Source organism: Pelodiscus sinensis, chromosome 30 (genome assembly GCF_052426305.1).
Source record: "Pelodiscus sinensis isolate ZL-2025 chromosome 30, ASM5242630v1, whole genome shotgun sequence".
Lineage (NCBI taxonomy): Eukaryota > Metazoa > Chordata > Testudines > Trionychidae > Pelodiscus > Pelodiscus sinensis.
In genome coordinates, this window is record NC_143081.1 from 2,607,501 (window position 1) to 2,620,892 (window position 13,392).

General features: G+C 59.4%; 2 protein-coding genes across 4 annotated transcripts in view; one reads left to right on the forward strand and one right to left on the reverse strand.

Moving 5' to 3' along the window:
• KHNYN (KH and NYN domain containing) overlaps positions 1 to 7,106 on the forward strand; it is an 18,096-nt gene extending 10,990 nt beyond the window's left edge. For all 3 annotated transcript variants that reach the window (XM_075911796.2, XM_075911797.2, XM_075911800.2), the window contains exons 4-9: positions 367 to 1,898; positions 2,732 to 2,862; positions 3,261 to 3,357; positions 3,923 to 4,030; positions 4,188 to 4,289; positions 4,746 to 7,106. In XM_075911796.2, the coding sequence (XP_075767911.2) occupies positions 367 to 1,898; positions 2,732 to 2,862; positions 3,261 to 3,357; positions 3,923 to 4,030; positions 4,188 to 4,289; positions 4,746 to 5,067 (2,292 nt within the window). In that variant the 3' untranslated portion in view covers positions 5,068 to 7,106. The remainder of the gene's footprint in view (positions 1 to 366; positions 1,899 to 2,731; positions 2,863 to 3,260; positions 3,358 to 3,922; positions 4,031 to 4,187; positions 4,290 to 4,745) is intronic.
• A 4,645-nt stretch (positions 7,107 to 11,751) lies between these two features.
• On the reverse strand, positions 11,752 to 12,841 carry LOC142821041 (uncharacterized). Its single transcript, XM_075911802.2, has one exon. The coding sequence runs from the start codon at positions 12,819 to 12,821 to the stop codon at positions 11,769 to 11,771; it is 1,053 nt and encodes a 350-aa protein (XP_075767917.2). The 5' UTR covers positions 12,822 to 12,841; the 3' UTR covers positions 11,752 to 11,768.
• Positions 12,842 to 13,392: the final 551 nt, after the last annotated feature.

Here is a 13,392-nt window from a genome sequence, read left to right on the forward strand (position 1 = left end):
GCAGATGTTGTCGGTACACACGTGTATAATTACAGATATTAGTGCCCTGATCAAGATAATGTTTGGTGCTACACATAGTCCAGCCAATACTGGGATCCCATTGTGCCAGGTACTGCCCAGACCCCAATCAAGCTCTGGGCCTCATTATGCCCAATAAAATCCAATGGAAGTCAGGGCCTCTGTCTTGAACGTGTTGCACAGAGAACCCTGACTTCAAAATAAAGCACCAACCTAGGCTGCTGGAGACTCCCCTTCAGTGCCATGCAGTAGAGGGCTCATGATACACAGTGAGCCGAGGGCACCTTCATGTCAGCCGATGCCCTGCCATAGCACGTCCTAACCCTGTCCCTCTGTCCTATCCTCCAGGACTACATCAAGGGTCTCTGCAACCCGGAGTTGAGCGAGGAAGTCTGCTACCCTAAGGACATGCAATGCGTCTTCGTGGGAGCTCAAGGTCTCTTCCTGGACTGCCTCACTAAAGGGACCTCTGCCCACCTGGTCCTGCTCAACCCCGGCTCCCTGCTGGTCTCAGGCCTAGCCGAGGCCTTTGTGATGGCTCAGAGCCGTATCCAGGAGTTCGTGGAGAAGTACCAGAAGACGCCCCGGCTGCCCGATGAGCAGGACGTGCTAGTGAAGAAGGCCTTCCGGGAGCTGGTGGAGTTCCACGATGACAAACACGCCATGGACCTGCTCATTCTACCCACCCCGCTCAAGGAGGAGCTGCTCAACCTGGTGCGGGACATCCAGGAGGAAGATGGGGCCCGGGCACCGTGGAACGGTGCCTGCAGGCCACCGGGCGTCGGTCAAGACCGGCCGCCATGGTGGGAAGCCAAAGCAGCTGGTGGGGGTAGGCCTCAGGGACAATCCCAGGACTTCTTTGACATCAGTAGACCTCCAGACCGGACAAAGCTGGAGGGTGAGCGGCCAGCGCTTTATGAGCGGTCATCGAAACCGACCCCAGGTTGGGGCACTAGCCAGGAGGCTCAGGAAGACTCAACGTTGCCCCGCAGTCAGGATGTGGCGAGAGGTGTGGAGGAAAGGGGACCAGAGGAGACCAGCCAGGATGAAGAGGAGAAGGAACCATCCGTCGGGGCCCTGTCGTCGTCATGGACGGAGAAGGAGTTTCAGATGATGCTCAACTTCTTCAAGACCATGGGTTACGAGGAGCAGGTGGTGAAGAAGGTACTGAAGGATGGCGGTGTGCGAGAGACCCCCTCGCAGATCCTGGACAGGGTCCAAATGGAGCAGGCATCCTTCTCCCGGCAGGAGCGTGGCCCTGTGCCCTTCCAGGAGCCCCGGGCAAGGGAGATGTCGTCTCCTCCTCCTCCTCCTCCTTCTCTTCTGCCATCACTGGAGAGCACCCAACATGAAAACGAATACCTGCTGGAGGTGATCAAGGCAGCGGCAGCCAACTGTGGCCACTCCCCCAGCGAGATCCCAGCAGAGCTCCAGACAGGGGCCCCCTTGGCCGGGTTGCTGAGGAAACTCAACGAGAAAGCCAACCGCCAAGAGGAGGCCAGGGTGGAGAATGGGCCGGAGCGCAGAGGCAGCCGCAGAGAGGGAGTGCCGGCCCTCTCCAATGGCAAGGTGTATCTCCAGGGTCCACCTCACTGTGAGCCAGAGAGGAAAGACGGGTCTTGTCTCCACAGGGCGGTTCGTGGCCCACCTCCCTTCTCAGAAAGCTCTGATTTCCCCATGGACGTGACCCCTGTGGCTTCGCCTGCATGGGCAGCCGAGGAGAGCCAGCCAACTGTGGACATGGACCCAGTGCCGACCGTGACTGGAGCCCAGCGGTTCAAGGAAGCCATCCAGACACCCTTCAAGCTCAACTTGGCCAACACACCCGGGAAAAAGAACCTACGGAGGATCATTATCGATGGCAGCAACATAGCCATGGTGTAAGTAGCCTGTGTGGAAGCATCTTGCTCTGGAGACCTAGCACGTGGTGGATGGTGAGCCCAGTTAAGCTGTTAACCCCATTGACATAGGTCTTCCATCTTGCCTGCAGGCCTCAGTCCACGTGAACTAGCCTCAGGACTCTAGGAGTAACCCTTGAGAGTTAAATAGGCCCCAGCATTTTATGGTTGACTTTCATAGATCTCAAGACCAGATTAGCCAGAACAATCTAGGCGTGATGGGCCTATTGGCCTCAATATGCCTTAGCCACGCTCCAAATCCAAAGGCTTGATTTTTTCCTAGACCTCAAGACTAGAACCCGTGGCAAGACTCTGGACGTTACTTTCTTTCATGCTTCAAGGTCTGATCAGGCCCCACATCTTTCTCTGTTTGATCTGCCCCATAGGTCCCAAGAACAAACTCAGATCCTAGACTTGACATCTCTGTAGGCCTCAAGTCTCAAGGGTTGACTGTAGACCTCAAGTCTCAAGGGTTGACTGTAGACCTCAAGGGTTGACCATCGACCTCAAGATCGACCTAGGTTTCAGGACTCTATTTTAGATTTTCCTGGGACCAGTCTTGTCCCCAAAGCTGTAGGCTTCCCTTGTCTGTAGGCCACTGGGTTTGGTCCTCTCTTGAAGTCTTCAGAGGAACGTCCGGTGTAGAGTGCTGAGGGCTAGTTTGGTCTTGAGGCCTATGCACAAGGCACTCAGCTTTCTGGGACCTAGTCTCACCTTGGAACCGATGGGAACGTCACGCCTTGGATAGTGGCCGGTCTCCCCCCATCTTTGTCCAACCCTCCATGCCTCACCATCGCCTCCCGTCCCTTCTGCAGGCACGGCTTACACCAGTTCTTCTCCTGCCGGGGCATTGCCCTGGCTGTGCAGTATTTCTGGGACCGGGGGCACCGGGAGGTGACAGTCTTCGTGCCGCAGTGGCGGATGGGGAAGGCGGCCAGGGTGGAAGGTAAGAAGGGAGTTGGGCGGGCAGGGGGGACGGACGATGGTCCTGCCTTTGCAATTGTGCCCCCAGCTTCGTACCTGGGGACTCGCCTTCATAGTCTTGTGTGATACTGTACCTCTGCCACCCCAGGGCTTTTCACTACCCCTTCCCTGGGCTGGCCCCCTAGGGCCTTTTGGCCCCCCCCGAGGCTGGCCCCCTAGTATCCTTTGCTCCTCCCCCCAAGGCTGGCCCCCTAGGGCCCATTGCTACCCTACACCTTGCTGCCCCCTAGGGCTAGATCCTCGCCTACATGGCCCCACCTCCAAGGGAAGCGCCCTCCCCCTCTGTTTCTCCCTCCTAGAGCCCATCCCTTCCCCCCCCCCCGTCCTGCCCTGCTCACCCCCTCTGCCCTTCCACCCCAGAGAGACATTTCCTGATGCAGCTGCGGGACCTGAGCCTCCTGTCGCTGACGCCCTCCCGCCAGGTGGAAGGGAAGCGCATCACCCCCTACGACGACAGGTAAACTCGTCCCCCCCCGTCTCCAGGGACCCTTCCCTCCCACTCGCTGTGCGGCCCCAGCCGGAGTGTGGGCTCCCTGTAGCCGGGCAGGTACAGACCCGAGGGGCTGGGACTTGGAGCCCCGCCCCCACTGGGCTTTCCGAGGCCGGGGGCCCCTCTGCACCCAGTTGGTCACGTGAGGGACGGGGTGTGTGTGTGTGTGTGTGTGTGTGTGTGAAGCAGAAAATCCCTGCGGCTGCAGCTGGAGCAGAACCAAAGGGTGAAATGGAAAGAGAAACCCCCACCCCGCAGCCCCTGCCCCTCCATCCCTGCTGTTGCCCTTCCCCCAACCCACAGCCCCTGCCCCTCCAGCCGTGTGTGCTGGTGCCCCTCACTCCTGCCCCACAGCCGGCTTAGAACAGGGTACCAGAGACCCTCTCATGCCCCTCACCTCACTGCTCCCCTAGGGGGCCCCCTGTGGGCAGGCTCATGGGGCTCTGCTGCCACCTTGTGGCCAGTGCCCGGTACTGCTGGCGTCCCATACCCAGCCCGGTGCGGCTGTGTCACGCTGTCCCCTTCGGGTTAGGTTCATGCTCAAGCTGGCCGAGGAGACCGACGGGATCATCGTCACCAACGACCAGCTCCGGGACCTCATGCAGGAGTCCAAGAAATGGGTCGGGATCATCAAAGAGAGGTGAGCCCGTCGCTCCTCGAGGGGGCGCCGGTTCCCACCTGGCCCTGGGGCCGGGCACTAAGTGGGCCAGGGAGTGGTGAGACACCAGGGCGATGGGGCCAGGGAGCGGGATGTGGGGTGCTGGTGGGATTCTGAGCTCCCTCCCTCCCCTTCTCAGGCTGCTGCAATTCACCTTCGTGGGCAACATCTTCATGGTTCCTGATGACCCCCTGGGACGAGAGGGTCCCACCCTGGACGAATTCCTGCAGAAACCCCTCAGGTACCTACTCGTGCCAGGAACCGCCTCTCCCGGCCCAGCCCCTTCAGCAGGGAGGGATGGAGACACAGAAATGCCCCATGGGCCAAAATCTCTTGAAGGAGGTGTGGGGAGCCCGATCGGAGAAGTCATCCTTCCACGCTGCGCTGACTGGGCCTCGGTTGGAGGAGGGTGTCCAGTTCTGGGCCCCCCATTTCAGGAGAGAGGGGGAGACATTGGAGAAGGTCCCGAGAAGAGCAACACAAATGATGAACGGTCTAGAGCCATGGTCTCCAATCATTTGGGGCTGCTGGGCACCCGGGGACGGGGCTGCACACGCCCTTGAAGGCTGGTATTTTTGACTGCCAGATGCTTACCTGCCCCCTGCTGGTCAGACGTAGGAACTGCCCACCACCAGGGGATCACGCTTGGGGTGGTCGGGAGCGGAAATTCACTTTCTCTCCATGTTCCTCCTGGCAGGCCGAAGCCACCCACGTGCCACTCCTTCGCGGGGCGCGGGGTCCCCCTTCCCGCCCCCAGCCGGCCGGCGTCCCAGACAGAGGTGCTGCGGCTGCGGGACCGGAAGCCGCCCGGGGAGCGGCAGCGGCGGAGGCAGCCCCAGGAGGAGAAGGCAGAGGAGGCGGAGGCAGTACGGATGCCGTGGGAGACAGAGCGGCTGAGGCAGGCGCTGCTGGCCATCTTCACGGGGCAGGAGCAGAAGGTGGATTTTGTCCTGCACCGAGAACCGTGCAGCCGGGACCTCAACAAGCTCTCAGAAGCCCTGCTGAGCCTCAACTTCTGAGACGTCCCTGTTGGCTATTTCTGGCCCCTCCGGGGGTCCACCCTTCTCTTCTCATCAGCAGGGAGCCGATCCACCCAAAATCCCAGCTGAACGTCGTGAGCCACGGAATGCTATTAACCTCCTGCCTGGACCACCTCGTTATGTGACCATCTCCCATGGCACATGCCGAACCAGAGCAGAGCTGAGGATTTTCAGGACCACAACTGAGGAGGACTGTCCCATGTAACTCCCCCGGCTGGTAGCAGTAGCAAGCTGTTATCCTGTCACGTGGACAAGGCTGCCAGAGGGCTTGACTGCACAGTCCTAACAATCGTTGACTGCTGCCAACGGAGCTGCGGGAGGAAGGCTGTCGGCTGGTAGCAGCAGTAGGTTGTTAGCCTGCAAACCAGCACGTTACGTGGTTTACCGAGTCACCGGCAGGGATTGACGCCACCACCGTAAGTGCTAACATCACAGAGATGCAGAAGTACATCTCATGGTTGGGTAGCAGCAGTAGGCTGTTATCTGCTTCTGTGGCCCACCCGCATTGGTGGTGGGTTACCTCCTCTCATCCCTCTTAGGTTGGGCCTGGTGGCTGATCCAGGTGCCCCCAGTTTGGACTTCACCAAACCTCAAAGGACAATTCATTGAAGGTGCCTTCTGGGACAGAAACACACAACACCGTTCTCTGGTACCCAGAGGAGATATTGTTGCAGTCGTGGAGACTGGTAGAACTCACCTGAGCATGGCTCATCCCCCGTGATGGAGAAGGGACCGGCCATGGTGTATTTATTCTGGAAAACTGACCGCAATACATAAAAGCTATGACCAAAGACTCCCTGTAGAAGAAGTGTTGGTTCTCCAAGTCAACCAAGTTCTGGGGACTCCCTCCTGGTGGGCCTCCAAACCCAGCCACGCTGGAGGCCCAGAGCCGGGCTGACGGAGCGGGCGTGGGCATGGTCACCATCCGTCGTTGCAGTTGGTGGCGGGGAGAAGTTGACGAGAGAGCTGGAGGAATCCAAGGTTGAGTTTCTACTTTTCCACCCCACTTCTGACTTCCTCACTCAATGTCCCTTCCACTGTGCCAGCTTTATCTACCCCTTGTAGGAGGCTGGTCATCACATCTTGCTGATGCATGGAGATCTTCCATTCTAGGGGCCGTCACTCCGGGCTTCCCTGCTGGTCTGTGTTCTGAGCCCACCGTATGGGGATACTTTTCCAAGTCCATGCCCTGTTCCCTCCAGATCTACCTCTGCCTGGCTCCCATGTCAACAAAGCTCCAAGCGCCTCTGAGCAACAGGCCCGCCGTGGACCTGACAACACAAATTGTTACGGCGGGCGCTCAAAGACAGCTTGGTTGTAAGAGGCACAACATCTTGGTGGAGTTTCTCTCCTGGCTTTGGCCACCGTGCTCGCCTGTCTCCTTCCTCTGGCCCACAGCCAGGCCTCAAATCCCGGTCAACACCCTCGTCTTTGCTCCACCCGCCTTTCCTAGAGTCCCACTTCCTTTCAAGAAAGATGTGGAGAAATTGGAGAGGGTCGAGAGAAGAGCAACAAGAATGATGAAAGGTCTAGAGAGCATGAGCTAGGAGGGAAGGCTGAAAGAATTGGTCTTGTTTAGTTTTGAAGATTGAGGGGGGATATGAGAGCCGTTTTCAGGTATCTAAAAGGGTCCTAAGGAGGAGGGAGAAAACGTGTTCATCTTGGCCTCTGAGGATAGACCAAGAAGCAACGGACTTAAACTGCAGCAAGAGAGGGTTAGGTTGGACATTAGGGAAAAGTTCCTACCTGTCAGGATGGTTAAACACTGGAATAAATTGTCCAGGGAGGTTGTGGAATCCCCATCTCTGGAGATATTGAAGAGCAGATTAGATAAACGTCTATCAGGGATGATCTAGACAGCTCGAGGTTTTTTGCCGCCCGAAGCAAAAAACGTTTTTGGCCGCTCCCTTTTTTGCTGGCTTTTTACACGTTTGCACTTTCCAATGATTTTTTTTACTGTTTAAAATTTTAAAAAAACGGAAAATGTGTAGTTAGTGAAATAAAACAATTTCCTACTAGTGTGTTCATTTAATTTTAATAACATCACAATTACCAAACTAAATTGCTAGACCCGAGAGGGAGGTCCAAAAGCCATGCTTACAGAAAATGGGCGAATAAGGAGAAGTCCTATGGCACCTTATAGACCACCGGATTTATTGGCGCACGAGCTTTTGTGGGCAAAAGACCCACTTCTGCCCAAGAAAGCTTGTGCTCCAATAAATGTGTTGGTCTGTAAGGTGCCACAGGATTTCTGGTTGTTTATGCAGATTCGGATGAACAGGGCGACCCTTCTGATTCTAAGCTAATAAGGATGGTGACACCTAGGCTACGTCTACACTGGCATGATTTTCCGAAAATGCTTTTAACAGAAAAGTTTTCCGTTAAAAGCATTTTCGGAAAAGCACGTCCAGATTGGCAGGATGCTTTTCCGCAAAAACGCTTTTTGCGGAAAAGCGTCTGTGGCCAATCTAGACGCGGTTTTCCGTAAAAAAGCCCCGATCGCCATTTTCGCCATCGGGGCTTTTTTGAGGAAAACAGTCCTGTGCTGTCTACAGTTGCCCTTCTGCGCAAAAGTCTTTCGGAAAAAGACTTTTGCCCGAACGGGAGCAGCATAGTTTTTCTGGAAAAGCACTGATGATTTTACATTAGATGGTCAGTGCTTTTCCGGAAATTCAAGCGGCCAATGTAGACAGCTGGCAAGGTTTTCCGGAAAAGCGGCTGATTTTCCGGAAAAACTTGCCAGTCTAGACACAGCCCTATTGTATCCAATGGATTGGTAAACTTTTGCGGGAGACTATTTGGATTTTCTATACCTGGTCCATACTGTGCCCAATAGAGAACACATCTATAGCTTATCAAACCCAACAATAACAGCCATCCGTCATGGCCCAGGAGAGGGTGATCAGTAAATCGACCGCCCAGGTAGCGAAATTTGCAGGTGCAACTCAGGATGCAGTCAGTGGTTATAAAGCCCTGGAGACGAGCTGGTTTGTCTTCTCCTTTAAAGGAGTGTGTATCGGTTTTAGGTGGAAGGTTCCCTAGACTGCGTAGGCGTGTTTCCTTCTAACCAGCTCTTCATCATTCACAGGAGGAGTGCTTTTTTTTTTTTTTTTAAGCAGAGGGAATGGGCTTGCCTTGCAACCTTTCCCCGGTTGTGACAGTCTGGGGAATATTTGGGCTTTTATTTCCGAACTCTGAGTATTGAGAGAAAAAGGAACTCGGGATCCTACGACCCAGGTGCATCCTGGGAGCCATAAATCTGTGTGCACCGGAGCAGAAAGCCCCTCCCTCTCTCTCTCTCCTTCCCTCCCTACGAGGCTGAGGAGCCACTTTCACCCAAAGCCGCGCTGTGTCGGATACAGAAGGAAGGGCTGGGAGGGAGGGGATGTTACGGCTGAGGCTGAGTGCCTGGTATTCACACGGGACTCTGACTTCTCTTTCGTTCCCTTGTATCCCACCCCAACTTCCCCGCCTCTGGCTAGGCTGCTGGAGAACCCCCGGGGAAGTAGGGGGTCGGGATTGTGTGCGTGCCTGGCTGCTATTCGCTGTCACTCTGCTCCCTGGGTGCTTGGCAGTGGCAGGAATGGCTGTCGTGACCGCTCTGCTGTGGCTGAGTCCCAGCGCCCGCCGAGCCCCTGAACTCAACTCCAGCGAGCCAGGAGCCGGCTGCTAGGAGCAACCACCACAACCGGGGCTTGCCCTGCCGGGCTCAGTGTCACGCAGCAGCCACGGCCACCCTCCAGGAAACGCCCCAGCAGGGGGTGCCCACACACAGTGCCCATCGCTCCAGGGCAGGCTCCGAGCCGCCGGGCACGGGGCTCCCCCCCTGCTCCTCCTGCGGGCCAGAGAGCCACCCCTGGCCACGTGTCGCCCCAAGCACCTGCTTGTTTTGCTGGTGCCTAGAGCGCGTCCTCGAATGTCTTAGCCATGAGGAGCTCTCGAGCTCCCTTCCAGTTCTAGTGTTCTCTGATTTTATGGCCTCCCTACGCCATCCCCTCAAGAACCCCCCTCCCCGCTGGCCGTGCTCTCCCTACGCCTCCCCCTTCTCCGCTCAGTGCTCGGAGACGATCCGCCACCCTCAGCTCAGCCTTCGTCTTCCTGCCATCCAACGGCGCTCTCCCGCCTACGGCCCCTGCCTTCCTCTCTCCTGGGCTACATCGAGACTGGCATGATTATCCGGAAATGCTTTTAACGGAAAAGTTTTCTGTTAAAAGCATTTTCGGAAAAGCGCGTCTAGATTGCCAGGATGCTTTTCCGCAAAAGCACTTTTTGTGGAAAAGCGTCCGTGGCCAATCTAGACGCGCTTTTCCGCAAAAAAGCCCCGATCGCCATTTTCGCGATCGGGGCTTTTTTGTGCAAAACAAATCTGAGCTGTCTACAATGGCCCTTTTGCTCAAAAGTTTTGTGCAAAAGGGACTTTTGCCCGAACAGGAGCAGCATAGTATTTCCACAAGAAGCACTGATTTCAAACAGTCGGAAGTCAGCGCTTTTGCGGAAATTCAAGCGGCCAGTGTAGACAGCTGGCAAGTTTTTCCGGAAAAGCGGCTGATTTTCCGGAAAAACTGGCCAGTCTAGACACAGCCCTGGGTCTTGTCTTCCTCCCGTCTTCTCTCCCCAAGGGGGAGGGCTCGGCCCCCCCGTTACCCCACCTCATCGACTTTTAGACTCTCTCCGGGGCGAGGTAGGAATGCATTTTTTGATAACGCTGGGAAATAAATTGGGAGGACGCTGCATTTTCAGACTCCGGGAGGTGGGGGGATGGAAGTTGGGCTGAGCAGGGCTCAGCGCGCCTCTCCCAGAATGGGACCCAGGAGTCCTGGCGATGCCCCAAACATCCGCCCAACAACCCTCCAGCACAAACCCTGAGCAGCCAGGGGCTAACTTGCGAGCAGCGTCGGGAGCAGCTGGAGATCTGAATCCAGCCCTGTACCAATGGGGGTGGGCGTGACTCCAGACTGACGGTTGGGGGGGGAGTGTATCCCAGGGTGGGGCAGCAATTGGCTGCTGGCAGGAGCTCTGTCCCCTCTTCCAGAGGGACGGAAGGTCACCTGCTCCCAGGACACAGGCTGGCCGCTGTCCCTAGAGAGAGCCAGAGATTAAGGGCCCCCTTGGCTTCCCTCACCCCTCCGGATGGGCCTTGCTGGGGTGGCGTGGAGATGCCCGAACACAGGGTGGGGGGCAGGGAGCTACGTGGCGAGGTGATGGGGCGGATGGAGAGTGAGAGGCTGAGTTGGGGTGTCCCCATGAGCCGGGGGCACCACCCAGTCGATCGGGATCTGCCAGCAGCTCTCAGAACCTCCGGCAGCTGATCCTGACGGTTTGGCCGGGGGCTCTCCAGTGCCGGCACGTCATCTGCCCCTCCCAGCACGGCCGAGCTGCCCCCCTCCCCTGGGAGCCTGGTGTGCAGGAAGAAGAGGAAGGGGCTGATGGTGTCCCCCCCCCCACCTTAAAAAGGCTGGAGAGCGCCAGCTGAGATCAGGGCCGGGTGCCCCCACGCCTCCTGAAAACTAGCCCTCTCCCCCGTGGTCTTACCATCTCGTGGGACGGAGGGGGGGGTATAGTTTTTGATGGGGGGGGGTGCTCCAAGAATTGGCTAAGGGGCCAAGGGTCACATTCTTCCATAGGGATGAAGGCTGGCTACAGAGGTCAGCTTGGTAGGGGGGTGGGGTGCCGGGGGAGGAGGGGGGCTGGGAGTTTGGCACAGAGGCACTTGCTTGGGGGGGGGTTACATGCTCGTGGGGCCCCCCATGCCCGCTGAGGTACGCCCCTTCCGCCACAGCCCAAGCAGCTCCCATGGGCCAGTTTCCAGCCAATGGGAGTGGCGGAATTGGTGCTGGGGGCGGGGCAGTGCAGGGAGCCTCCCCCTCTCATGGGTGGTGTGCAGAGGATACAGGGTCCCACACAGCTGGCCACTTGGGGCGGGATATGGGGTGGAAGCCACAGGCCGGATCCGGTGACTTGGTGGTCCCAATTCAACCGCCCCACCCTGGATGGTAAGAGGGCTCCTCACCCCATTTCACAGCCAGGGAAACTGAGTCGCAGAGACCATGCCAAAGCATGTAGGTTTGCAACCAGCTCTGGGGGGGAACGAGGTCCCAGGAACAGGCACGGGGCTTCCTCTGAACACCCCACTTTCCTCAGCTCCCACATGCCAAAGCCCACCCCCCAGCATCCCACAGCCGGGCTTCCCTCCCCCAAATTCATCCCAGGTCACCCCAAAGCTCCACTCCCCTTCCCCCACCACACGTAAGTTTCATAGGACTGATCCAAACCTGTTAACTAGAGCAGGAAGGTGGAGAGGGGGTCCCTGTTGAGTCAAACCCCATTTCTCCCCTGTACCCCCGCCCCCCTTGTGACCTGGATCGCACTGGGGTGGAGCCTGCCCCATGGGGGTGATGCCCACCAAGGACACTAGGGGGCGCTGTAGGAAAAGTTGCTGCCAGCTTGTCTCGCTGGTTCCAGATGGGGAGTGGGGAAATCCAGACTCCGGTTCGGGGAGAGGAGCAGCACCTAGTGGTTAGAGCCGGGTGAGCCAGGACACAGGAGGTTCTCCCCCCCCCCCCCCACTTCCAGGCTGGAAGTGCAGTGCAGTGGTTAGAGCCGCCCCACCCCGGCCTCCTCCCGTGCCTCAGTTTCCCCACCCAGGGAGGGAGCGAAGCCATCCACCGCCAACAGTGCATTTATTCCGCCACCAGCCTCCCCTCCCTAGTCACGGCCCCTGTGCCCGAGCGGGGCAGCGGGAGGAGGTCGGGCGGCGCCAGACTCCGGGTCACCTTGAGGGAGCGGCAGAAGAGGACGGGCCGGGCCCCCACGCCCAGGCGGTACTGCCACCAATAGAGCTTCTGCCGGGGCTGGAGAATGATCCTCAGCTCTTCCCCTTCCTCCGCCGCCGCCTCCCACTCCTCCTGCTCCGTCCGGAGCCCCAGCCCACCGTAGGCGGGGGGCAGGGCGAACTGGGCCCGGAGCAGGGCCCCGGCGAGGTCCGCGGGCGCCGGGGCACCGGCCGGGGAGAAGGTCCAGTCGGCCCATTTCTGCTCCACGTACCCCACCGGCCGGCTGAGCTCGTAGCTGCCGGGCAGCGGCCCGTCCGTGTCGTTCTCCAGCCGCTGGATGCATTCCCATGCCCCGAAGGCGGCCCCGTGGACCAGCGCCAGCCCGCCGGGGAGGAAGCTGGCCACGGCTGCCGGGATCGGGAGGACCTCCCCGGGGCCTGAGCCGGAGCCGACCTGGGTGCACAGTCCCCTCTGGGCGTCCACTCGCAGCAACGCCAGGCGGGTCGCGTCGGGGGCGTAGTAGTAGAGCCCGCAGCGGGCGGCGGGGTCCAGGGGCGTCTCCTCCGCCCCGGCCCCCGTGCTCAAGTCGGCCACGGACAGGGCCACGCCGCGGGCCAGGAAAAGGACGATGAAGCGACCGCCCCCGGAGACGTAGTGGTCCCCGCCGCGGCAGGCGGGGTGCAGGGGGAAGGCCTCGGGGCCAGGGGCGGCACCCAGGTTGGCCGTGCGCTGGAAGGCCTCCCCCCGGAGGATGCAGACGGCGGCGCCGGAGGCCTCACCCACGTAGTGGTCCCCGCCCCGGCAGGCAGGGTGCAGGCGGCAGATCTCGGCCCCCGCCGGGGCGGGGCCGGCGGGCGCCCAAAGGAAGCAGCCCAGGTCGGAGCGCACCACGAAGAAGCCGTCGGGGGTGGCGAAGACATCGGTGCCGGGGGCGCCGGGCCGCGGGACGATCCCGGCCATGGGGGGCTCAGAGCCTGGGGGGCAGCAGAGGAGGAGAGTGAGGGGAGATCCTGGGGAAGAACTTCCAGGGCAGTGGGGAGAAAGGAACCCCCCAACCCCTGCTCCAACCGGGCCTGGCTGCCAGCACCCCCTGGCCCAAGGCCAGCGGCCACGCAGGAGCTCAGGCTGGGAACTGGAGAGGATCCCTGGAGGCCAGGCACAAAATCTGGGCAGCCCCCCACCGACTTCCCACAGCTCTGCAGAGCACCCCGACCCGGGGCACAGGGCGGGCAGAGATTGGGGCTGGGCTTGTGCGGAGACAGACCCCAGACCGGGGTTTGGGTGTGAGGACCAGGCCCTGCCAGTGTGTGGGAGAGGGGCAGGCCCTAAAGGGGGGGTGTCTATGGGGGGGGGAAGAGGAGCCCAGGCCCTGGGTTTGTGGGGGTGGGGGAGCCCAGGCCTTTGGGGGAGAGAAACTAAAGTCCGAGTGGGGGGTAGCTGTGTGGAAGCCACTGCTTCCCCCAGCCCAGAAGGTGGAGACCCCCCCCCCCCCCCCGGACAGGCCCCACGTGCAGAGACCCCAGGGGAGGGG

Excerpts from the sequence above, each read along its gene's own strand:
- LOC142821041 (XM_075911802.2), bottom strand. The coding sequence starts at position 12,821 with ATGGCCGGGATCGTCCCGCGGCCCGGCGCCCCCGGCACCGATGTCTTC.